The 24,973-nt window shown below is 39.1% G+C and overlaps 1 protein-coding gene across 8 annotated transcripts in view; it reads left to right on the forward strand.

Moving 5' to 3' along the window:
• The window catches only part of ESRRG (estrogen related receptor gamma), a 391,578-nt gene that overhangs the window by 46,805 nt on the left and 319,800 nt on the right, over positions 1-24,973 (forward strand). Inside the window, exons 1-3 of one of the 8 annotated variants that reach the window (XM_017812804.1) lie at positions 2,258-2,299; positions 10,426-10,485; positions 11,216-11,259. The exons of 2 other annotated variants lie outside the window; for them this stretch is intronic. Coding sequence is in view for 1 of the 6 variants with exons in the window: in XM_017812795.1 (XP_017668284.1) it covers positions 2,254-2,299; positions 2,545-2,579 (81 nt within the window). In the remaining 5 variants the exon portion in view is untranslated. Of the gene's footprint in view, positions 1-2,253; positions 2,300-2,544; positions 2,580-10,425; positions 10,486-11,215; positions 11,260-24,973 lie in introns of those variants that run through there. 5 more of the 8 variants (XM_017812795.1, XM_017812800.1, XM_017812805.1 and 2 more) reach the window with 5 other exon arrangements.

The raw sequence follows: 24,973 nt of genomic DNA on the forward strand, positions 1-24,973 counted from the left end.
AGATAATTACATGAAGCTTTTGGAGTACAATGCATACGTCTGAAGAATTAGGTTTTTCCATCTGTAAAACAGCTGTGTCTCATATCTGTGTTTCTGAATTCCTTTAAGGAAACATAATTCTAACAAGCATTCACTTTCTGTGGCAAACAGGCTTTTTTTATTATTTTTTAATTTCACTTTTTAAACAAGTAGGCTAGCCAAAATTATGATGTTACTTAGATACTCCACAGCATAACTTCTTAGCAAGTATGACTGCAATTAATAAATTGTGTTACTGTCTTTGAAAGTAGCTTCAAATACAGCTTACAAGCTCTGATGTTGTCAGGGTACCAGTTGATCAGAGTTAGAAATACACGGCATTTTAGAAATTGCTAATGATTCAAATACAACCATAGAAACCAGACTTAAGTGGAATTTAATACTGCTTCGAGCTTAACTAGAAACTTCTCTTTTTATGGTGAATTCTGTCTGGAAATAGCACTTTCTCAACTGATGTACCAAGAGAAATGTCGCTTCATGCCAGTGTTTTCAGTTTTCCTCTATTTCTGTTTGCTTGTGTCAGCTCTATGCCCACTTTCCTAAGTGTTAATGTGTAGAACTGTTTCCAAAATGTTAGAGGAGGCTCAAAAGCAAGATCTATGCAAGTGTAGAAAGATCCAACTATCCAGCAATGCCTTGAAAACAGGCAAAAAACTCTTTGACGTCAGAAGTCTCGACTGACTGTGAAGTTAGCGACAAACTTTCTCAGACGTACATGATAAGAAAGGAAGACCTCTATGGAACATTTGTAGACTTATCTAACCTGCATAAGCCTGACCGGTTCTTTGTGTGAATCTTTGGGTGAAGTAGAGTCTATGGTGTACTCATGAAGCAATCTGTTCTCAGAATAATCTGCTTGACTCCCGTAGGGAAATAGCATGGAAAAATCTTTCTTTTGGTGCATTTAAAGGGGGATACTCTCTTCCTCAGAAAGTGGTAAATAAGATAAATACAGGAGTCATGAAAAAAAAAGGGCTTCAGAGTTCTGCTTTTGTTCTTCTTGTAAAAAATATCTCTCACTTCAGGTAAAATTGTTACTCCTCACAAACTGTCATGGTATGCCTACTACTATATATTATATTATTATTATTATTATGATTGAATAGTTTGAGGCACAGCATGCATGGTATATCAGTGTGATTTGAGAGTTGAATTCATATCCATGTAACTGGGCATATGAAGGCAAATCATATATTATCACATACCATGAGAGAGGAAGCTCTGGGAGGCAGTATCTGGTTGTGGTTAGAAATCAGCTGGGATGTAAGGTGATACCTTTTATATTGACAAAGGGAGTCAATGTAGGTTCCCAGCCCATGAAACCCCAGCACTGAAGTTATGGTTGCATCCCCAGGGCTGGGACACTTTGCAGATCCCTGAGGTGCAGATCCTTTGCCTGTGTCTCCCATGGTACATTAGCTATAAGCCAGTCTTTAAAAGTCCGTAAATAAGTGTAAAACATGCATTTTTCATAGAAGTCGTGATGGTAAAGAGGGACTGTGACTATTAATGTGACCCAGTGCAAATTGCCTGTAACTTAAATTTTTGCATTTTTGTTTGTTATTGGTGCATATGTTTTACATGAGCAGCTTTTTCATATTTCTGAAGTAACTCCATGCCATAAAAATACGTGGTTTTCCTTCTTAAAGAAACTGCTTTTTGCCAGTTGAACCCCAGCTGAAGAGACCTAGAGCAAGTGTATACGAGGTGAAACTGCTTCAGCATAACCTGCATTGGTTTAGGGGAGAGTTAATGATAAATTTATTTTCATGACCTGTCTGCCAAATATTTGTACACTAATTAGGTCCTATTTTGAGGGCAGAGCATGTGAGCTTGTAAGGAACCCCTTGTACAGGATGGGAAGGGCGAGAGGATTTTTGTCCCTAGTGAGTGCAAAACCCATCTTTTTTATGTAGCATCACCTAAATATGTGCATTATTTTTGAGTAGCATATGAAACCCTGGGCTTATATGGAGGCACTTCTTAAATTAGTTCATGGGTGTAGCTGTAGCCAGCTCAGGTGTTCAAGTGTAGAGCACTGGGGAAGAAACTGAACTGACTCAAAGCACAGTCATAGTTTTAACTTTATATAATTTCTTTCACAATACAGCTGAAAATTACCTTTATTACTAGTGGCAGGGCCTGTTGTATAAGTGATCCAGCCATGGTGCTGGTTGGTGTCTTGCTTTTCACTTGAACCTCTCTGCGATACAGGTCTTGGAGGAGTGAGTGCCTGGTGCAGTCTCTGCCTGGCTCCTTGGTAAGTCATTCAAGTCTGTCTTTCTGTACAGTCACTTTTCAAAATGATGAGCAAAAATAAGGAAATTTTTCATAGAGTGCTTTAAAAGAGAGCTGCTAATCAATTTTTCTTATTATTTTATGCCCTGTGATTTTTACACCACCCCCACCAGCTGGTTAATCATGCAAAAGCTGAACACTTCATTAGCCAGAACATGTTTGCCCATGGGCATTTCTGTAGTAAATTAGTTCTTTCTATTTATACAGGTAAGTCATGGCCAAAAGTCTTTAAGGTGCCAAAGGTAAGGGTTCGAATTAATTCTTTTTCTGAGTTTTCAAGAGAACTAGGTTTAACTTTGTGTGCTGTTGATTTGAAATTACTTCTGAATTAAAGATAGTGTGGATAAAAGAGCATTCTCAGGCTGTTCTGAAATACATCGTGTCTTTCTTGATCTCACTTTTAGCCTTCGTAGTACAGCCTGCCTTAAAAAAAACCCCAAAACTCCCAAAACTCATGCATGCACCCACTCATATATATACATGTATATGTATATGCACAGTATCTATGCAGAGATTCTGCTTCTTTGATTGGCATATGGCATATTGACCTGTGTTTTTCCTTTCTTACTCTGTGCCTTTTAAACTATTAATTGAAAATATGTGGTTTGTAGATGCTTTTTTCCCTCAAATCAAATGGTGCCCTCTGAAAGCCTAGTTTAGCTCGACAATGAATTTAGCTTTCAGGCTTTGGCCATTGCAATATTGTTTGAATGCCACCATTTCCTGCAATCAATGTAATTTTATATCTACTTGGAATAGAAAGTCAAGATGGTGATTGCCTTAATTTAACTCAGTGTTGTATTCATTAAGGAGCTGATCCTGAATTCCTTTCAGATCAAAGTCTGTCTTGATTTCAGTGGAACCTTTCAGTGCACAAGGTGTGCGGTAGCCTTCTAAAATGTTGTCATTGTGACTACTGAATAAAACTAAATGTGTTGCTAAATTTAGGCTGTTGCTCATGTCAGCTTCCTTTTCTAAATGACGGTAAGTGCATTCCATAAATAGTATGCCTCTTATGTTGTCATATCTCTTTGGCTTGCTTTGCAGTATTTTACAGGATATTTGCAAATGAATTTTGTGTTCAGTAGGCAGGGGATGAAAATAACACTACTCATTGGGACTCCATTAACCCGCAGCTAATGAGGAACCATTTCGAGGGCTGGATGAGTGTAATTCAGATTAGCCTGCGTGCCAGGCTGCTCTGCTCCCGCTCAGGCTCGCACTGTGCCATGCTCCCGCCGTGCTCCGGAGGGACGGAGCCCAGAGCGGCACAGCTGGCGCTCTGACACAGACTTTTGCCGGTTAAGTTTTCCCGTGCGTGCTTCGGTTCCCCTTTTGGAAGGTAGGAAAGGGGAGTGAGTGTGTGTGTGTGTGTGTGTGTGTGTGTGTGTGGATATGCATAGGTAGGTGACAGTGATCTTGACCTCCATGGTCAGGTGTTTTGAGATGTAATGAAATACTCTACAAACCCAATGCTTGTGCTCTCTTGATAGCATTGTTACTTGTAGAAAAGGGTACTACATGATGACAGTAAAGGTGGTCCAGACTGGCCCTTAATTAATTTTATTTTCAAAATCTATATTAGTGACTGTCACGAGGGCACCTGGGCACTTTACATCAATAAAATAATCAATTTAAAAAATGTGTAGACCAGAACTCTGTGTTCACTAACAAAACTCCTGTTCCCCGTTACAACTAAAGGTCAGTCCAAGGCTGGCCAAGCAAGCAGGACTTTCATTTCTGCGCCTTGGCACTTGCCAGACGGGGCTCTGGCGGAACACCACCGGCAGCAGCTTCCAGATGCCCGTGGTCTCTGCAGAGAATGTCTGGCTGATGACCGATGACTTGTTAACCCCCTGCAAGTCTCAAATTGGTTTCAGGGCTGAAGGAAAAGATGGGGAAAGACTAGTTCAGAGGCCAGTCCCAATTAAAAATGTGACTTTGCCAGTTGTGAGCAGTCGACTGAAATGCAGGGAACAGGGACGTGGTGGAGCTGTGCACTGGAATAAGTGAGAGAGGGAAAAAAAAGGCCTTCTTCTGAAGAACAGGCTAGAGATTTCCTAACTGAAGGAACTTTATTGATGATAAATGTTACATTATGCAAGCTTAGCAAATCCTCTAGGAATATAATACTTCCCAGTTTTTTCTTAACGTTTGTTAATATTTTATGATACCTGTGCATTAAGGGCTAGTTCCTGCGATGTTTAAGTGAGTTTGGGCTGCTAAATTGCCTTTATGGACTTTTAAAAAAACAATACTGGTCACCATGGATTAGCTAAATTCCCAATCACACTTAACATGATGATGATATAAAATCAGCTTGTTTTTGTTTTTCATGCATTAAGTGAGCATATGTAATTAAATTAAATGTTGTTGCAAAGCTGCATTTTGTTTATTTTTATTAGTACATTTGGGGCAATAATCCCACTTTAATACAAGTTTAATTATGAGAGCAGCACTGAAACTAGGAGTTCCTGGATGCTGACATAATTTTTTGAATGTGAAATGAGAATATATTTTCATGTCTTGAAATCCAATTGAGCTCAAGCTGAGTTTAAAAATCCAAAATCTGATTCAGGAGAATTCAGTCCCATCTGGCTGGTGGGTAGCAGGTGTGCACTGTGTGTTTTAGGGAGGGAGGTGATCGCAGGGAGTGAAACATTTCTCTTTTCCCGTAAAGCTTTAATTCCAGTTTAATGCTGTGGTCTGAGGCTCTCTGCAGTTTAAGTTCTTGTGTAATTACCTACATCTATTGTTGGTCTTCATTTCTAGACAACATAATGGTGATGGTTGAATGGGAGAAGCAAGTAAGTGTCCAGAATTACAGAGAAATATGGTTTATAATTGTCAAAGTTTGAATTTATTTTCTGATTACACCCAAGTCCCTTGTATGAGAGAGTATGTTTTTACAAATTGATACAGACGCGATCCTTGAAGACTGAATGAGAAAGGTTTCATTGGAGCATTTGTTATCAAGGGCTTTTGAGTGTTCTTACATGTTCCCACAGCAATATAGAGAAGGTTTGTTTCATGCGTATGTTTTTATAAAGCAAAAAAAAAAGTATTATGCAATATCTGTTTTCATCCCATAATACCATAATAGACAGGTTCTACATTTTTTATTATTGCAATTATAAGGAAGGAGGATTTTTTAATCTTTAAAAGTGTTTTAGCAATCTATTGGGTACTTTTTACCTTGTAATCTTTACAAACTTCTCCCAGCCTCTCTCATTTTCCTTTCTCTTTCCTTTTCTTCATCTTTTGATCGGATACTGCCAGTTACCCCCTGCCTCTACCTGGAAGCTTTTTGCTTAGGAGATTCAAGAACCAGCTCTTCCCTGACTTTTGTCACTAGCTATCATCTCCCTTTTACACTCCTATCAACTCTCCCTCTTTCAACTTTTAAATATTTCCTCTTGGTTTTAATTGTCATCACTGCTATATAACTTTGTGCTGGAAAGTCTTTCAGCACATGAGGTTTTTATGGGAGTTGGCACGCAAAGCACTACTTACTTAATGAAACAGGTAAGCAAACATACCTCTTTTATAGTTTTTAACTTCACATTACTACAGCAGATGACACTTTGCTACTGTATTTCACAGGGGTTTTTTCATGGTGAACTGAATTTCTGACATAGAGTGGAGCTGGTGCTGTGTTGCCAAGGGAAGTCCATCTGGTTTGACAGACAAAGTGATAAACAGTTCTCTGGACATCCCTGTAAAGTTCTCCCTTTTATTTGTTTGCCTTATGAAGTTAAATGGAAGAGGTCACCCCCTTTGACAGAGCAAATTCTCTTTTCTAGCAATCGGGCTTTGCAAGAAAACATTTTTTATTAAGCAAGTCATCCATACCACACCGTAGGCTGTTTGAGTGTAACAGTATGTTACAGTCTGCAAAGTTAATGCAGTTAATATTCAACTGAACTTTTGGGGGGTTGCTAATCCCTTAGGCGGGCTTAGCAGAAAGGGCAAACATATTTATAGCGCTTTGAATCAGACTGCAGTGAACAAGTAAGAGTATGTGTTATACCATGCAAATGTTACACAATTTCAGGAAAGCTCAGTGCATAATCATCTTTTAATAGTATTTAAGTTGATGAAATATCTTGTCTGTAAGCAAGAGAGTTGTTGGTTCAGTGGACAACAGGTCTGTTAAAATGAAACTCTCTGGAAGTTCTTGAGATTCCTGTTCTGGTGATAAGTTCTGTAGGTTCTGAACAGATTTATGGGCTGTTTAATTAGGAGCTAACTGTATTCTTTAAGCTCTGTCATTTGTATTATTCCCTAATAGGATTTCGTTGGACTTTGTCACATATCTGACTATGGCTGAGTGTGTGCGGGGTTGTCAATAGCCTGTTCCATGTAGACCATGGTCTCCTACTGCCTTTGTAGAAGTAAAAAGATCATTCCTGAATAATCTTTCCTCCGGAGTGGAAATGTGACAGTGGGTAGAGTTTGCTTTGGTTAGAGCCTTGGGCACCCCTGGCAAAAGGGACAAAAGGCATGAGTTGTGGTGAAAGTCATGGAGAAGCTGAAGTGCTCAGACTTGAGAATGTCCAGCAATGGGGGTCACATTTCTGTGAGACAGAAACTCTCCACATTTATGTCATGGACAAAACTTGCATTGAGTGTAAGGTTATATGGAAAAGCACTGTAGGCCCTGTAATGCTACCATCCCATCAGGAGACGAAGACATTATTATCTTAGAGTTTCCACAGAATTTGATTGTGTAGAGGTTTTAATCTAAGAAATAAGAGATCTGTCACCTGCTAGTCAGTAAAAAGTAATTTTTACATTTTTTTTATTTTATTTTGTTTAGAGATATATTAATGCAATTGCTAACAGCTGAAGTCTGTATGGTAGATTTTTAAGGTAAGCTTCTGGTGCCATACCAACACAGAATACAGACCTGACAAAGTGGCCATTCTATTCTAATTAAGATTTTTATTATGTTTTACATTTTGGCTATTTCTTCCATTTTTTCTAGATATTAATTATTGGAATGAGTGACTCCAGCATGGAACCTGATCTTAAAGGGGGCTCAGGTGCCTCAATTTGTACATGCACTCAAGTTACTTATTGGTTTGCCACCATAGCTGCACCCACCCCCTTCCTTTTCCTTTTGTTCTTTGTGAACCACGTTGGCTATTCATTGGCCTTCAGACAAAATAATTGATTTGTCAGAATTTTTAAGAAAAATGGAAGTATGTTGATAAAGATTTTCAAACCTTTCTATTTGTTATCCTTTCAGTAAAAAAATAACATGACCGAATACCAGAGTAAGTTAAAATTTTGTATTGGAGTTGCTTATATCTGAAGTACCTGAAAATAGCTAGCTTATTATGTACAAAATCTGAAATTCCAAAATATATTAAAATATTATCTCAAAGGTCAAAAGCCTCTCCCAAGAAAAGAAGGAAATTAGAAGGGAATTTGGGCAAATCAGGTTAGGTCTGTAATGGTGTGATGTGGCTGACACTGATGTGGTTTCCTTTGGTTACTCATCCTGAATTTCCCCAGCTTGTCATTGGATCAGCTTCCATGAAAATCCTAAGCAACATTCAACCTTAAACCTTGCTATCTATAACATGATCTTGTAACATTTCTGTCATTTGATTAAGCAGCAAATACAGAAGTCCATAGCACAGGCCTGACTTCACAGAATATGTGGTGAAGGTGTGCAGGATCTTCACTACACACCCCGCAACCATCTTGGAGCTTAGAAACACTCTGCAGGTTTATTACGAAAACAAAGAGTTAACGTCACTGCGGTGATGTTAACTGTGTTAAAAGGTAGAGGGGTGTGTGTGTGTGTTACTGTGCTGTACTCTATACATTTATTAGCTCTTTTTATAGTACCGTTCCCAGCAGCATTCCCAGGAGCAATCCAGGTCCAATCGGGACTGGCATGCCATTGTGCGAGGTGTTGTTCTAATTCATGTGTAAATGTGGAGTGGTTGCTGCCCTGAGGATATTACAGTGAAATTACAAACAGGATAAAAAATAGGAGGAGTTGTGGAGAAGGAGGGCAGCTGCAGCCAGGTGCACTTGTCTGGCCGGGGTTGTGATACCAAGTGATGGGCATTTAATTCATTAGAAGTCAGCTGCCTTCAAAACAATTAACCTCGCTGTCTTTTGTTTGTGCCTTATTTATTTAAGCAGAAATGTAGAAAGTACAAAATTAATCGTTCCCAAGACCCTTCTATCCGCCTGCTTTATCTCTGGAAATGACCAACCCCAGGCACCTCAAGGAAAGTTGTAAGAGTCTCACAATGGGCAGACATAGGATAATCTTCTCTCTACACATTCTCATCCTAATCTTTTATTATTAGGGATTAATTTAAGCTTTGAAGCATGAGATTTAAAAAAAAATTATATTTGTTGTTCCCCCTCCTCCACTGTCAACCTTGTTTAAAATATGAAATATCCTTCCAAGTCCATCATCTGATCTATTCTTGGGGCAATCCTACCTTCTTCTTGGTGTGCTGACCAAATCTGCAGCTTGGGAACTGCCATGGTGGTTTTGCTTCCTCTGATGCCAGAAGGCACTGGTAGATCCTTTTCCCCGGGGAGGTGGGAGAAGGCAGAAGCATGTTGAGCAGTTATGGCCTGAGTGTTCACGTGTCACCGTATGTCCAAGCTGTGATGCTGCAGCTGGATGTCTCTTCTTTCTTTTAATATTTTAGTGGCTAATTTGCAGTAAAGCAGAATAGGAAATAACCATAAATAAATCTGGGAACCTTTGTATTAATTTCTTTTGCTAGCTGTGTACATATGAGCAGCTTGCCATTTGCATATGTGAATCTTGTCATAACAATTTTGGGAAGTGATTTGCTAATAATCAAGTTCTCAGAACAGCTCTAAATCAGTAATTGATGTAGGTCTGGATAAAGCAAGCCTTCCGCCTGCCTATTTTGTGGAGCATTTTTGGCAAGTTTCAAGCTAGTGTGAAAACTAGCCATCAGAATAAAATTTAGGACAGCTGGGATGCTTTGCAGTGAAGACTTTTGGCTCCACAGTTCAAATAATCACAATAGCAGCTCAATTTAGCCTTTGGCTGGGTAGGTTTGGCAGGGCACAATGAAAAATAATTATTTCATGGCCTGCTTATTTGTCCCTTAACAAATAAACTCTCTGACCTATGCAGGCTTATGTAAATATGCTGCCGTATGTGGGGTTGTAGAACACTGTCGTGTCCCCATTTGGAAATATGTTTTATTTTGCCCTCATGTTGCAAACTTCTTTTAGAGTTCTGCTTTGGAAGCGAAGAAAGGGATAGGATGTATCAGATACTGAAGCCCAGACAGCTAGGCAGAGATTCTAAAAAGCCATCTAAGAGTCTTTTTTTCTGAAAACACGTCCATTAGTATGCAGTGTTTTCACTGCTGTAATAATAAGAGCAATCATGATACGAGCAAGTCCGTCTCTTCGCAGCCTTCCCACGCGGGATGGAGAATGACAGCTCCTAAAGCATTTGGATATTTGCCTGAATGTATGCTTAGCTAACGGCGGTTCAACTTGCTCTCCATCTTATGGCTTCCTGGATATCTTTCTCAATTGTTTAAGTGACAGCTTAAAATGTGAGACTTGGAGGGGGGAGATAAAAGCTTAGCAAAAGGCTTTTTGTGTGTGTATTTAAGGGGAAGTTTTATTACACTTGATGATGGAGAGATGTGCCACGCTATTTTCTGTTCCTACAATTTTAGTATTTGCACTTTCTGTTGTAGTGGCAGCAGCCAATCCATAACATTGTCTTTCTGCTTCCCCTTCTGGAGGGGGGAAAATACACAGAAGAATACATATTTTGTCTTCTGACACCACCATTTTGGTTCTGCAACAGTAAAAGAAAGCCTTTTTTCCAATGATCTGAAAGATCTCTCTAGAACATCTGCCTTTACACACTCATGCACATACGCACGCAGGCACACACGCACAGGCTCTCGCTGAGGTGGCTATGATCTGTTTTTAATAGTGGCACTTCTTCTCAAAGTGTCATTTAAAAAAACATCAGCAGTCATGTCATGCATCGGGATGAATTTCTAAATGTAAATGAGATTCTCTCAGTAATTTATTTACATTTGTTTTCAGCACAACAAATGAGACATCACGTAGCTTCATAATTTCCCATGACCGAGTCACCAGCATGAGGTGTGTAATTTACCCTGATTTAAGATGCTTATCTAGAGGTTCTTGCAACACTACCTGGTGGGCTTTTTTGTACTACTTTTTGCTGGCTTCTAACCCAAATACTTCACCTCCTTCTTTGTTTTTCAGTTAAAATGAAGTATAAATGTATCTGCTTCTTGAGGCCTTTTTTTCAGTAGAACTGAGAGGGATGCCTTGATTGCCTTTTTTTGTATATTATTTTCCCGGCTATTTCCTTCTCATTTGGTAAAAATCATAGAGGGTTTCTAGAATGTATCTTGATTTACAGTCTGATGATGCAGGAAAGCAATACTGATCACGGACATTTCTGATGGAAAAGTGTTTGTCCAGACATGAAACATGAATGGGAAGCATCCTGCTTTTTTGTTTGTTCTCCCCTCTTCTCAGCTGAAATGCTAAATCTTAGGCCTGTTGTTGGCTCTGCAGCTTACTTTGAGTTTCTGATCTGCCTGTAGCTGAAATGATACTTTGACTGAGAGGGGATGTGAATGCCAGTTTTCAAATAATGTGGACAGAGTAATGTACTACAAAACTCATTTAGTTTAAACCTGTAGTTGGACCATTTAGATGTCTAACGACTTGCTTGAGTATTTCGGGTAGGTAGATGATTAAAGGTGCAATGTACCATGCATACAATTTTGTACCTCTTATCTTGCAGACTTGGTTAAGGCTTGACTAAAAAATCAGGGCAATGGCTTTTGTTATTTTGCAGGTTAACAGAACAGGAGAACTGAGATACTTTGGTGAAAGTTACAGGTAAGTCCAGAATTGGTACAAAATATTATGCTATATAATTTTGCCATGGCAGTAGTTTGGGATGTTATTGTGCAAAAACATTGTACAACTTCATGGAGATCTGAAGGATTAACTCTATGTGGGTGATCTTTTCCTTGCTGAGAGGAAGTATGACATTTCTTTGTGTTAATTCACAAAGCAAAAATCACTGTCTTCCTTTAAACTGAATAAGCTTATTCTAAAAAATAATAGATTTGGACTGTTTTTAATGTGCATTGTACATACTAGGTCCCAGTTGATTTAATTTTGGCCTGCTGGCCATTTCCTTAACGTTGCATGGGTCTAGCACCAAATTATGCTGATGGCCTGTCTATCACCAAATTATTTACAGAACTGCAGTTAAATTATAGAAATCTTCCAGACAAGCAGTGCTCTGGGCAAATTATTTCATCAAAGTTATTTGCCATAGTATACTTAAGCAAAAGCTTACAGGAGCAACACGAGTCTTTTTTTTTGCTATGGGATTATGCATACGTGGTAACAGCCCCCTTTTTAGAAATAGCTTCCTACCTGGGAAAACAGAAGGAAACCATGATATGTAAATTAGTGATCTCTGTGCTTTCCTCAATTTGAAGCAAAAGTTTTATGCCATGGAAACACAGGACTAGGGCCAGCAGTAGGATGGCCGTTTCTGCACACTGTCAGCTCCTTGAAAGTCTTTGGAAATTTTTTTTCTGTAGACTTTTAACTGCTAACTTCTCTGAGTTTGTAAAACCAGGTACTGCAGAAGCAGGTCAGCTGGCTTTACTAGTTCTTTATCAAATCCAGGCCCAGTGGTCACTGTTCACCTTTCCAGAGAAGAATATTTGTGTATCTGAAGGCAGTATAGGCATTTTCTGTGTTACCCCCATGTAGCAAGATTTGAGCTGCTGTATGATTATGAAACATACAAAGAGAATATAAATCCTAAAAGAAATCCTAAATCCCTATTGTAATTGGCATCCTTTCAGACTCTGTTCCAGATTTTAGAAATATAGTCATGGTAGAACATCTATATTTGGGTTTATATGTACTGGTCATACCTACTGGTTCACTTGGAAAAATATTGGCATACATCACTATTTAAGGACTCTGGATGCAGTGTTTATGTTTAGCTCAGTGTTTTTTATCACTGCATATTTTTTTTTAGTATTCCATTTCACCGTGTTTGCACTGTGAGACAAGAATGCCTTCCCAGCCTCTGCACAGTTGCGTGCTTCTTGTTTAACGAATATAGAAAGTCAGGTTTTAAACTGACTCCCATGAATAAATTCTTCTGGAAAACAGGTGCTGAAAATCTATGTGTTCCAGACCCCTCTCTGCCCATGTATTTAAGGTAAAACTCAGATGTGTGTAGATGGCAGACTGGAATGGGACCTCTATGCTCAGGGCCCAGATATGGAAAACCTTACGTATGTGAGGAAGGACGGCAGACTCAGGAATGCACAAGAACTAAAGGTTTTTGCAAACTGAACATCCCAATTTAACTTGATTTCTCTCTGGTGTTGGGTGGTGGTTGTGGTGGTTGGTGTGGTGGTGGTGATGTGGGGCTAGACCTTGAGAACCCCCTTGGTAGCTCACCCTGGGAGGGACTTAATCCAGGGACCTGAGAGGTGGCGGTGTAACAGCTGGGGTTTGACTGTGCTGTTTGGGGATTATTTTTTTTGATTGGCAGGATGAATATATGTGAAAGCTGGATCTCCTTTACTTGTGATCCTTAGCAGATGTGAGTCTGATTAGGAGTCCCTGTAGTTTAGAAATGCTCTTAAAGATAGGAAGATACTTAAAGCTGACTTTGTCAACAAAATGGAGGAGCTGTGCTCTCGGGGCCCATTAACAGCAGTGCCAAGATGGCCACTGCTGCACAAATACTGGGAATTAAGTTGTAAAAACCCTAGAAGCTCCAAATTGTATATCTCACCAGTTCTTTACTCCTCCAGTTGTAATCTATATCTCACTTATTGCTAGAGTCAACAGTCTAATGGTAACAAAAAATACAACCTTTCATCATCTATTGATTTTCAGTCTTTAAAAACTGACAATAAGCTATTTTTTGTCCAATTTCTCAATAAATAGGAACATTTATTGGTTTTTCAGTTTTATTGTATTACATTAGAATATATTTTACTGCATATAGTAGGTAATGTAGCATCAGGAGATATGTTTATGTTTGGCAAGTAACTTTTGAAACTGCATAGCTCAACTGAGATATGTAAACAAATTTGTAATACTAGTTTAATTTAGATTACAATGCAGAATACTCAGGCTGGAGCTCATTTTTCTATTTATTCCATTATGATCCTCTAACTAATGGAGGAGAATTGCCATAAAAAATAATTACAGTAGAACGTCAGTAAAGGTAAACATCTACTTTCTTCTCTATCTAAGGAAGAGGGAGGAATTTTGAGGTTAAGTAAGCATGATGATATTGGAGCTTATTTCCTAGAAATCCACCACTAACAGTGTTGTATACTTTGGGCAAGTCATAAATTCTTTCTGTGTGATACTGTGTCAAATGATGTGGCACGAACATCATCTTTCTCAGTGACCTCCGTTACCTTCTCTCCATTTGGAAAAGGAGACAAATTGGGATATGATTTAGCTGTGGTAGAACCTGGAATGTAGATCCTGAGTTGCCTCCCCACTGCCACTTACCTTCATGGTGGAAGATCATCTGGTAGGTTTTTTTCCTTTCCCGAACCTCTCAAGTGAATATTAACAGTTGCCTTTTGCTTATTCTTGTGGTGATAAATGGCAATTTGATGATATTTTACCTCTTCTATAGAAGGAGTTTTACCTTTTTTCTTTCTTTTTTTTTTTTTTTTAAATTAAGAAGCAGTAATTTCTCTTCTGGTGACATTTGGTCCTACAGGACCATAAGGCAATAAGCTCTTCCATTCTACCACCAGAAAACCTGAGGTGGAGTTGCCTCTGCTGAGGTGGGGACGTACAAAACAACCTCTGCTTCAAACCAGCTGTGCTACTGCACCTCCAGTGCTGGCCTTTGCTGACCCAAGTGGTTCATTGGCCTCAAGGCTATCAAAGTGATCATTCTGGCAGGCTTCTCAGGTCAAAACATTCACTTAGATCATGAAACATTTTCCTGTACACTATGGATATAGAGACAGTTCTGGCTAATGTTTCATAACCATTTCACAGTAAGCGAAGAGGGAACCATTTGGGCAAAAGGCTTCATTTGGGGTAAACTTGGTGTGATTCTGTGAGGCATGGGCCCTTTCTCATAAGCTGCTGTGGATCTTGCTGTCATCTCTTTTGCACAGGATCTGATGTACAAGGAGTTAATAGGTATCCAGTGACCAAAACCATTTATATTTCTCTGTATATATGGAAGTTAAGTGGAGCATATAAAATTGGAAAGCAGAACCAAACCTGAAATTCTCTTACTTTATGACTAGTGTGTGTGTTATTTTCCCATGATCTTTAATTACATTCTATTCTGAAGGGGGAGAGGGGGAATGCTAATCTGGTGCACCAACTGGGGGAAAAACAAACTGTTTTACAGCGGGAGTCTAGATGACAGCACACAGCAAATGCAAAATCTGACATTCATATGAAAGTGAGCTAAGCAAGACCAATAGAAGAGAGCAAAAATGACTGCAGCAAGAGGAATGCAAGTGCTTTAAGGAAACCATGGTTTCTCTATTGAAATATCACAGCCGACCTTTAAGGTGGTGGTGCTACGATGTAGACTTTGTAAAGCAGCACCAAGAGAGATGGCTGTTATAAAGGGAATGTGTAATTGGATTTGGGTTCATGAGAAGCTAGGTTTAGAAAAGTATTGCCCTTCCCTCTTTGAACGTATAATATAGTGGGATATGTCTCATTGCACTGAATGGAAATTTTCAGGACTCCTATTTGCTGTGTTTCCTAATGAATTTCCAAGAGGTGTTTGAGCCTTGAATATTGACTGGAGAGATGCTTGCAGTCAGTTGGAAGAGATGTGACTGAATATGAAGCTTAGTTCTGTGTGCATACAATCCTATTCTCTGTGATTCTGCCTCAAGTTGTATATTCAATATCAGTCTACAATCATAAATAATTTGTAGGAGTCCAGCTGTGACTTAAGGCTTCTCTACAAACAGCATCCAGGGTGCAAAGTCATGTGATACCCTTTTCCTTCTGTAACTGGATAAAATAGCATTTAAAAAACTATTCCCACTTCCAGCCAAAACATTAAAGCCAGTAAACTTGGTGGACCCTTTTGCTGAGGTGGAGAATAAATGGTCTCTGCCCTATTCTTTGGTTCTGATGTCTTCTTCATCCCCTTGGCTGAGAGCTGGGTCACAGCACACTGCTGTGCTCTTCTGCACCACAGGGGCTGAGTTTCTGTGCAAAAGTAAATGTCTTTGCTAAACAACTTGACTTAGCAGAACTATGTGCTTACTATTTATTTGAATAAGGGATGAGCAGACTGTTTAAAAACAGAACTCCCAGGGTGTGCTAGTGTCACATTCGAAAGGCAATGGAGAGTCTAATTTAAAGGTATCCTGTATAAATAAAGGTTTAGGAACAAGTCTTACCTTGACATTTCAGGTTTTTTGGGTTTTTTTTCCCCTTCATGTTCATTAGACTACCATTCAAATATTGGTGGCAAGTTTTGTCTTGGTGGATAGCATGTTCACTATTCTCTGGGAAGAGGACTCGGGGAAGCTGTGATGTGTGTCAGTTTAACATCTTTGAGTGGCATGTGAGGGCATCTCACCTGCTCCCAAGCAGTGCTAACCAATGAATAATCATGGAGCCAATGGGGCAGTATGTCTTATACCTCTCAGCATCAGCTGTGACTGGCGGGGATCCCTGGGGTGAGATCAAGGATGAAATGAACTCTTGTGTGCTTGGATGTGTCCATTATGAGCAGATCATCACTCAACACCCATGTTGTTATCACATTCTGGGCGGTTTACATCTACCCCAGGAACAGTTGTAGCAGTGAGCTTTAATCTGGATTCCTATTTTAAATTTAACTTTTCTGTGAACCACTAGAAAAAAAAGTTAAATTGTGCTTTGAAAAAGAAAATAAGTGAAAGGTGGAGTGAGAGGGTGTAGAATAATCAAGATACTTTTTTTTTCTCTTTAGTAGATGCTAGGAAGGAGTAGGAACACACTGTGAATCCTCTTCTCTTGCTCATTGTTTTTTGATCCAGCCCATTCCACACACAGTGGTCCCAACACCTTCAACCATTTCCTACCAGCTCTGTCACTTGGAGGCCAGACTTCACTCCCATACTTTTTAGCACTGCACTGGCTTGGGGCACCCCCTTGGGGCATCCTCTGCACTTGTTGCTTCTTACCACTCTCAGCTGAAGAAAGCACACTGCATTTTCTCATCCCGGTGGCACACTTAAGCCATGTAAAGGCCACTTGACATCATTTACATTTTTCATTAGCCTTCTAAAGGAGTTTCTCAAAGGGTACAGTGGCTTTCCTAGCTGTTTAAACTCCTTTGGAAGATTGTAATTTTGGACCACTAGTCTACCAGTGGCCTATAATTGTTATGCAAAACATTGCACAAACATAACATAACTAATTGCACAATTAAGATTGCTTTCTCCTCATCACCCCATTCATCATATGCCTCATTCACACCTAGAGTCAGCATCTGGCATTAACAAAGGCTGTATTTGTCACATTAATACATTCTTTTTGTAGTGAAAATGCCTTTTGTATATCCCTTTGTTACTTAAGGGTCCTGTTAGCTTATTCAGTAAGCCTGTAAATGGTGTTTAAAAACCGTTGTAGTGGACATCCCCTTTTCAAATCTTTAATAGGAGTGTAATGCAGTGGTACTTCAGGATACAAACAGCAATTCTCAGAGCTCAGAAAAGGGACCTGATACAGATCAACAAAAGACTCCCCCCTATTATTAACAACGCTGAGGTAAGTAATACAGTGTTTTGCTACTTTTAAAAATCTGAGGCAAATAATGCAGGATAGCTTTTCTGCACAGCGGACATTTCAAGGTCATCAGTCCTGTTAGTCTGACGTAAAGCGCATAATCAGTTTATTCTGATAGTCCACATCAGAACCGAGCAAGCCAAACCAACCTGGAAGGTGCAGGAGATAGCAGGGAAAAGTCCAAGAATATCTGTGAAGCCAAACACAAGAAATTGTCTGGTACCCTTATAGACAGACCTACGCAGAAGGTTTTGTGCTTTAAGGTATTAAGGGTGTATTTGCCACTCTCTTAAAGGGCAGGGTGGGAGCGTCTTTGATTGGAAGCCTAGGAAGTCTGCAGCACCATAATTCTTCTTGGGGAAAAGGAAATGATGTAAGTTTCTACTTCTGGAATCTTTCCCCACTACTCTATAAATTTAAAGAAATAAAACACAAACAGAAAATTGATTTTTGAATGACAGTGAATTATTGTCATTAGAGGAACTGTAGTTTTGTGTCAAGGGGAAAAAAAGCTTGGTGTACTATATGCTACAGTGTACTATATGCTACTTTCTGAAGCATTACTTAATGTACCAGTCATTGCTGGGAACATGGAGTCCTTTTAATGCTAGTCAGGTAATATGTCATTCTCTCTGTAGAAACTCTGCAGCAGAGACATGAGTTATATACTGATGTAGTTATCAGAAGATCATGTGGTAGCACTAATGTGAGTCACTACAGTGGAGTTTGCCCCATTTGAAATTTTTACATAATTAAAGTGAGTCATTGTCCAAATTCTGCCAAAGTGCAGATGTATTTAATTTAACATATGCAATTCAGCTTGACTATGCCTTCCACAGGGTGAACATCTCTTTCTTTGTACAAAACTCTGGGTTAACTCTGGTCTGGGAGTTGTTTCCTTTCGCCATTCAGTGTGCAATGCTCCCACTGAAATCCATGGCAGCTTCAGTAAAAATAGCTGAAACACCCAGACTTCAAATAGACCTCTCCAATTCCAGTGTTATGCTGGTAATTCTTTAAATGCACGTAGTTAGATCAAAACAAGCGTATTTTTGTTTCTGTAATATTGAAGGATATGGCCTACATTTCCTAGTGAAATACGTTCAGTTGCCTTCTGTGACTTCTGTCTCCGTAACAATGCAAAGACCAGAGAGAGGATTAGAAAGGTAAGGAAAGTTTCTTTAAAAGAAAGCAAGCTGGACATGCTTAGATAAATATTGGACTTTTGAAATTATGAACTTCAAATGGTGGATGGCTTAGGGGGAGTTAAACCAGATTGTTTTACCTGAGAGTAAGACCATCCTCCATGCAGCTGGCTGGATCATCAAAGTTTCTGAAGATTTCACAAATCATTTGGTTTCTGAGGTGTGAAGAAGACTATTTCCAAGTCATTTGGCCGAAAGGGAGGTACCTTTTCTTTCTTTCCTTCTCTCTTTCCCCCTTTCCCTCCTCTTTTCTCTTTCTTTCTCTCCTTATTTTTTCTCCCCCTCACCTTTTTTTTCTCAGTTGCAAGTCTACTTGTTCTCCATCTAATGCTGAAACATAACAAAAAGTGGTTAACTGTTACAGCTAGAAGTAGCTTGTAGTTTTGCTGGGCAGAGAAGGAAAAAAACAGGCATATATGGAAACGTTGGGAAATGTTCTGATTAATTAATGAGAGAGAGAGAAAATGACTAAGGCTAGTCTGCTAATTTCTGAGTCACTGAGTAGATAATGTTTGGTTTTTTTTAATTTGTCAACGTCTTCCTTACTAGGGACATTAAATAGTGTTTACTACTATAAATTCTTTCCCAGGAAGGGAAGAATAGGAGGAGGTTGTAATACAGGAGGAACTTGTATATTTGATTTTAAAAGTCAGTTCTTCTCCTGTAGAAGGACTACAGCTTTATACAAAAGGGCATCATGTGTTCTGGTCCATCCAGAGAGTAGCCATCCAAAGGGGTATAGGTTTCAAGCCCCCTCTAAGAGTCCTGAAAGCTACCTGAGTAATTTATTGATGATGGAGATGAGAAAAAAAACCTTCCTGTAGTCTCCCATCCCAAGCTGTTCAATTAATACTTCCAGCAAAGAAAGAAGGAAGTTCCCACACCTTTACCTGCTGCAGAGAAAGGATTATGCAGGTAAGTAGTCCTGTGTGCCAGGTAAATAAATAGTCAGACTCAGAAGCATGTGATTTTTTATACCCTCGGTGCCTATTTCATATTCCTGTTATATTTAAATGTTCTATCTTGTTCATGATCTCTGAACTTGTTCCTGTTAACTTTTTTCCCCCCCAGTAAAAATCTTTGTGGCAAAAAATAAAGTTGCATGGATGTGCCAGAATAGTGAAGCACAGTGTCCTAAATGATGTAACTCAGGTTTTGGGAGCAGGATAATTGCAGTAGTGTGATGCTTCTTTTAGAATAATTAGTCTTGCTGAGAACCGGGGTATAAAAGCCTGTGCAGAACACAGTAATAAGGCAGTTACACCATTTCCAGTATTTGTGTGCCCCTGCCTAGCACTGCGGATCAGAGCAGGCGTGGCCATAATGATGGTCAAGGAATGATTTCATCTTTGTAGCCCTGTGCCAGGACTGTGATACAAAATACGTGGGATTCATTCTAAAGAAAAGTGGCACTCATCTTCCTTACTAAACCAGGAGGCCTTTGAGATCATTAAGAATCGTTTTTACAAAGGAGAGGTTTATGTTTCCATTCATGGAGCCAAAGTCTGTTCTCATGCCCTGTTACTACCTGGCACTTGCCCATCCACGAGTGAACTCTACTTCAGCTGCACTTGCAGATGTTGGGATTTCCATTTCAAAGTAAAAACAATTCTAATATTAAAAGGACTATTTCCCCAGTGGGAATATGGGTTGCATGAACCTCTTGACTTTTCTTTTTCGTCTTTTGATCGTATATGATAACACCTTTAGATCTCTCTATCAGTTTTTTTTTTTGGTTAGCATCACAGTGGACAAAATGTCAGTAGAAGTTAAAGTGAAAAGAGTCCTCAGAGATATAAAGGTTCTCTTCCACTTCTCACTATATGGTTGACTCTGCTGCCCTTTTCTGTTGGGGTTTAGTCTGCTGGGGCGTTTCTTTGCTTTAGTTAAATTTACTTATCTGTTATATAAATAAGGGATAGCCTTGGCCATTAAGTAAATCTACTGATGGAGGGAAAAGGGATTTTCTAGAGTGCCTGTGTGCCTTTCTGAGACATGGAGTTCAAAAACATCTGATAAGGTAACCTTCAGCTGGTTTTCTACAATGACTTTTGTCAATGAGCCTTAAAAGCATTGATATTTTCAGGCATTATAGCTGAAGAGAACTGTAATGTCCTTGAACTACCCACCAGTGAAAGGAATGACATCTCGAAACTCAGCTGGTGAATTCTCATGTACTGCCATATATGACTTACTTTTCCCTTTCTCTCTGGAGCATCCAACTGCTACCAGGACCTTGGCTCTACCCAGTATGCAGCACTAGGCTGGTACCACTCTCAGGTGCTGCCTGGATTTGCTGTTGCCCTCAGAATGTTTGCTTCCATATTGTATAGTGAGGATAATCCTTTGTTTAATTTTTTTTAAAACATTTTGACGGGAAAATAGGGGTCTCATTCAGGTCTTTCCATTTTTGCATGATAGTACAGTTGAACAACGTGTACATGTGTTAATTAAACATCCCGTCTTATCACTGTTTTGGTAAGTGTCCTGTAAATTTAATCACTACGACACCTCTGTACACATTACAATCCTTTTAAAGATCTAGAGAAAAATCCTGGTGGATTATTCAAAGCACTAAATCACACAGAATTACAGTAGTTATTAGAGGCATTAAAACCTCTGATAAGAAGCTTTATCATGCATTTTTGGGGAAGCTTAATCTTTATCAGAGATGACTGTAAATAGAAAGGAACAGTAAAAAAACTTGATAATAGTTTATTTTACAGTACGTCAATAATCAGGTACTGTAATTACAGTATAATGACGAATTTTTTGTGTAGTAGGTAACTACGGTACATTAGTTTTCTTATTTTTCTATTATTGCAACTACCTGCGAGACCCGAGTCAACAAGGGGCCTTATTCTACTCACACTTACCCTGGGTTTACACATACATGCACAAACACACATATTTGCATTCCATGTATGTTTTGACTGACTTCAGAGAAGTTGAACCTGTTTACATGGAGGAGGAACAGGAAGTGAGACATGATAAAGGTCTCTTCCACATGTACATTTATCTAGATTCAGGACTACATAAGAATGGAATCTGATTTTAGCTGTGGTTATATTTAGCTATCTAATTTTTTCCCCTCTTTTTGATGCTGAAAAAGTTGTGGTATTCTTAATAACGTAGATAAACCTCTCAGTTACAGACCTACTCAGCGTGGGGGTGTTTATATTATATCTGTAGATTATTTATCCACATCTGTATACAGATTAGAGTAAGTCTCTGTTAATTGTACTTGGGCTGTGTGCATGCCTCTGTTTATGTATTTCCAGGAGTAACTCTGAAGTGTTCTGTCATTTTGGGGTGTAGGCTAAGTGAAGACAGCCAATTAAGTGTGACTTCTTCTAATTTAATGCTGTTTACAGTGTTAAAGGTTCTGGTGAATTTAAGAGTTGTTGTGAAGCTGGCAGAAGAAATGTTCATGTTGAAATTAAGAGCTCTTCTCGATAAGAAGTGATGAAGGTGTAATACAAAATATAGCCCATGAGTAGTATGGAGTGACTTCTGCTCCTCACACCTTTGGTAGGAGCTCAGCTATACCTCTAAGCACAGATTTGGGTAGCACACCCCAACAGAGAATTTGGTGAAAGTCCAAAGGAAAAGCAATGAGGGTGATAAGAAAAGGAGGAATTGTGGCCTATCAGGACATACAGAAGATATTGGGGGTGCTTGGCCAGAAAAAGAGATCTCTGAGGGACAACATGGCAACGGGCTGTAAGAATACAAAAGACTGTTGGAAAAGAAAGTCAGTAATTTATTCTCCATGGTGAGAAACAAGAGGGAGAGTAATTTGTTAAACGGAACCAAACAAAATTCAGATTAGGTATTAGCAATGACCTTCTAAGGTAGATAAAGCACCAGAGGAAGTCAACTTGGGCTGTTGTGGAATTTCTTCTGTTGAAAATTTTTCAGAAACAGGCGTAGATGGTCCTTCCTGGAGGCACAGAGGAGGACAAAAGGCATCAAGACATCTTAACAACACTCCTAGCCCAGTTTTCTATGCCTTGATGACCATCTGTTTAAGAATCATGGTTGTGAAAAGGTAGCATGTTCCCAGTTTGCTTACCAGTGGGTCAAAAGAAAAACAGATGAATTGCTCATCTGAAATGAAAACTCTATCCAGTAAAAGGCCTTGGAAAGAATCAGCATCCACATGGATGTGGTAAATTACTGAAACTTCATTTCTATCAAGACTTGAGGGCAGATGCTGCGCTGGCTGAAATTGGTGGCAAAATTTCACCTGGCAGTAGCAGAACCAATGTTAATTTATACCATAAAATCCCTGTGTTTTGCTTATCATTTTCACTAGTGATTGCACATGGCAGACATAGTTTATACTGCCTAATAATAATCTATATAGTGAAAGTAATTACATTTCCAAAATAGTGACCCTACTGTTAGCTTTGACGTTGTAACTGCCATGCAGTTCCCATATCTAAGATGATGTAGTAGCAAATGTGACTATACACTTAACATACTCTTATTTTCCTTTTCTCATCCTTTTGACTGAGTAAACTTTCAGGTAATAGATTTACTATCCAGTACTTGTTGATTAAGGGACTCCATGTTTAATTTTCAGGTGAAATAACTTAGATTTTTTTTCCCTTCTTATGTGAAACAACTCCCAGTGAGATAACAGTTTAACTTTTGTTATTATTCCTACTTTTTCTGGAAGAAATTTTGCTTTTATTTCTATTAGCTGACATTTGTAGTAAACAGTGAAAGGCAATGATTTGCTTGATACAACAAAATTCTTCCTTCAGAAGATGATGGTAGTGGTATTTTAGGCTGGGTTGGTACAGTTCAGTACAAAGAGGTAGTTGTTTGGGGTTTTTTTCTCCTTGTTTTTTGAAGATATGATTGAGGAATAAGTACTGTATTTACAGCTTTTTAACTGTACTACAAGAGGTCCATGCTCTTGGCCACAAGTATGTTGTATCAAGTGATACTCCTAAACCTCCAAATGTTTTCCCTCTGGGAAATGCTTCAAATTAAGATTATTTTTTTTAAATAATCTTAGGTACAGGTGATGCTCTTGGACCCTTTTTTACTTAGCCCACACTGATGCGTAACATGGAAGCGCTGCACTATCAGGACAGAAGGGTTCCAATCTTAATTTGGAGGACTAATTTGGAGGTTGTTGATTCCTTTGCAGGAAACATGAACAGAATAATGCTGAGGTTGCTGTTTGTGGCTGAGGCCACTTTCAGGCAGTCCACTGAGTGTGTTTACAGTGTTCATAATACTACTGTGGGGTTTCGTCTCCATTTCAGAGAGAGGGGTCTCCAGTGATTTTCTGAACACAATGAACAAAGGACTTTCTAAATTTCATTTTAGACTCATGGCATTTCTAATGCTATGGATTTTAAGGATGTAGTTTTCTAAAAATTTGCTTTTATTTAGTAAACATTCTTTTTACAGAGGCACGTTAGAGAGGAAAGAGTAGGATTATTTAAGGGAGGGGAATTAATTGTGTCACTTCTATAGGCATTAGGCAAATTGCCTCACTTATAGTTAAGAGGTAGCATGGGAGTATTTAAGTATAGGGTACCTGCAATGCACTTTATGATAGTCTTAGCTTATGACCTTATATCATTTTATTTCTCTATTAAAGCAAGACATTCCACACTGAGACTGCGATTGTGCACTGTGTGGTAGTTAGCACCTCATGTCCTGAAGACTGTATGGTGTACTGTGATAAAACAGTGAAGGAAGTGTTGAGTACTTGAGAAGTTTATATGATAATCCAAGAAATAAAAGATGATGTCTGATATGTGGTAGGATGGAAGATATGTAAATGAGATGTGAAAATGTCTAACTCATAATTGTGTTCTATGTGTTTTACCCATAAACCCATTTTAAATGGTACAGCAGATGCCACAGTAAAGAGAATAACTTAGAAAGTAATTATGGGGTACCCAGAGATACTAGACCAAGTCCCTGACTCCAGAGGTAGTAAAGACCTTACAGGTCAGTCCAGTGATGATGCTTAGCATTTATGCATGAATTTGGCATTTCACAGAGGAGTGCTCAGATTCTCTAGGAGCAGACTGTGCTGACTTGGAGCACTCTCCTGCCTTGGGGAGAAGGGAGAGCGACTGATGGAAGTTTCTGAGTTTTATTTTACACGAAACAAGTTGTCACAGGAGGAACAAGATGATGCCTTTGGACACAAGCAGTACCGAGTTGTTTTCTGCATGAGAACAAATGCTGACCCTGATGTTGAGAGCTCCCTTTAGCCTGACACCATGGGTAGTACTGCTTAGGGGCTTAGGCAGAGGTAGTTTATGGCTCCAGATAGATTTTGGTGAATATTGCATGTAATTGCATCTAGTCCTTTGCAGAGGGATAAATAGGGTTGTGAGTAGAGATGCAGCTCTAAGGTTATGTGGACTTTCAAGTCAGAATTGAAAAACATGCTGCATTTAGACAGTTTCAGGGTTGGGGAACAGCTAGATTCTCAAGGTTACTGTACAGTGCTCTGAGTTCAGTGATAAAATTACTGTTGAAAGCTTGGATACTGTAATGCTTAACAACGCAATAGTCTCACTCTTAAATACTGAAAT

The sequence above is a fragment of the Lepidothrix coronata genome, unplaced genomic scaffold (genome assembly GCF_001604755.1).
Source record: "Lepidothrix coronata isolate B3197 unplaced genomic scaffold, Lepidothrix_coronata-1.0 Scaffold38, whole genome shotgun sequence".
In the NCBI taxonomy this organism is placed as follows: Eukaryota; Metazoa; Chordata; class Aves; order Passeriformes; family Pipridae; genus Lepidothrix; species Lepidothrix coronata.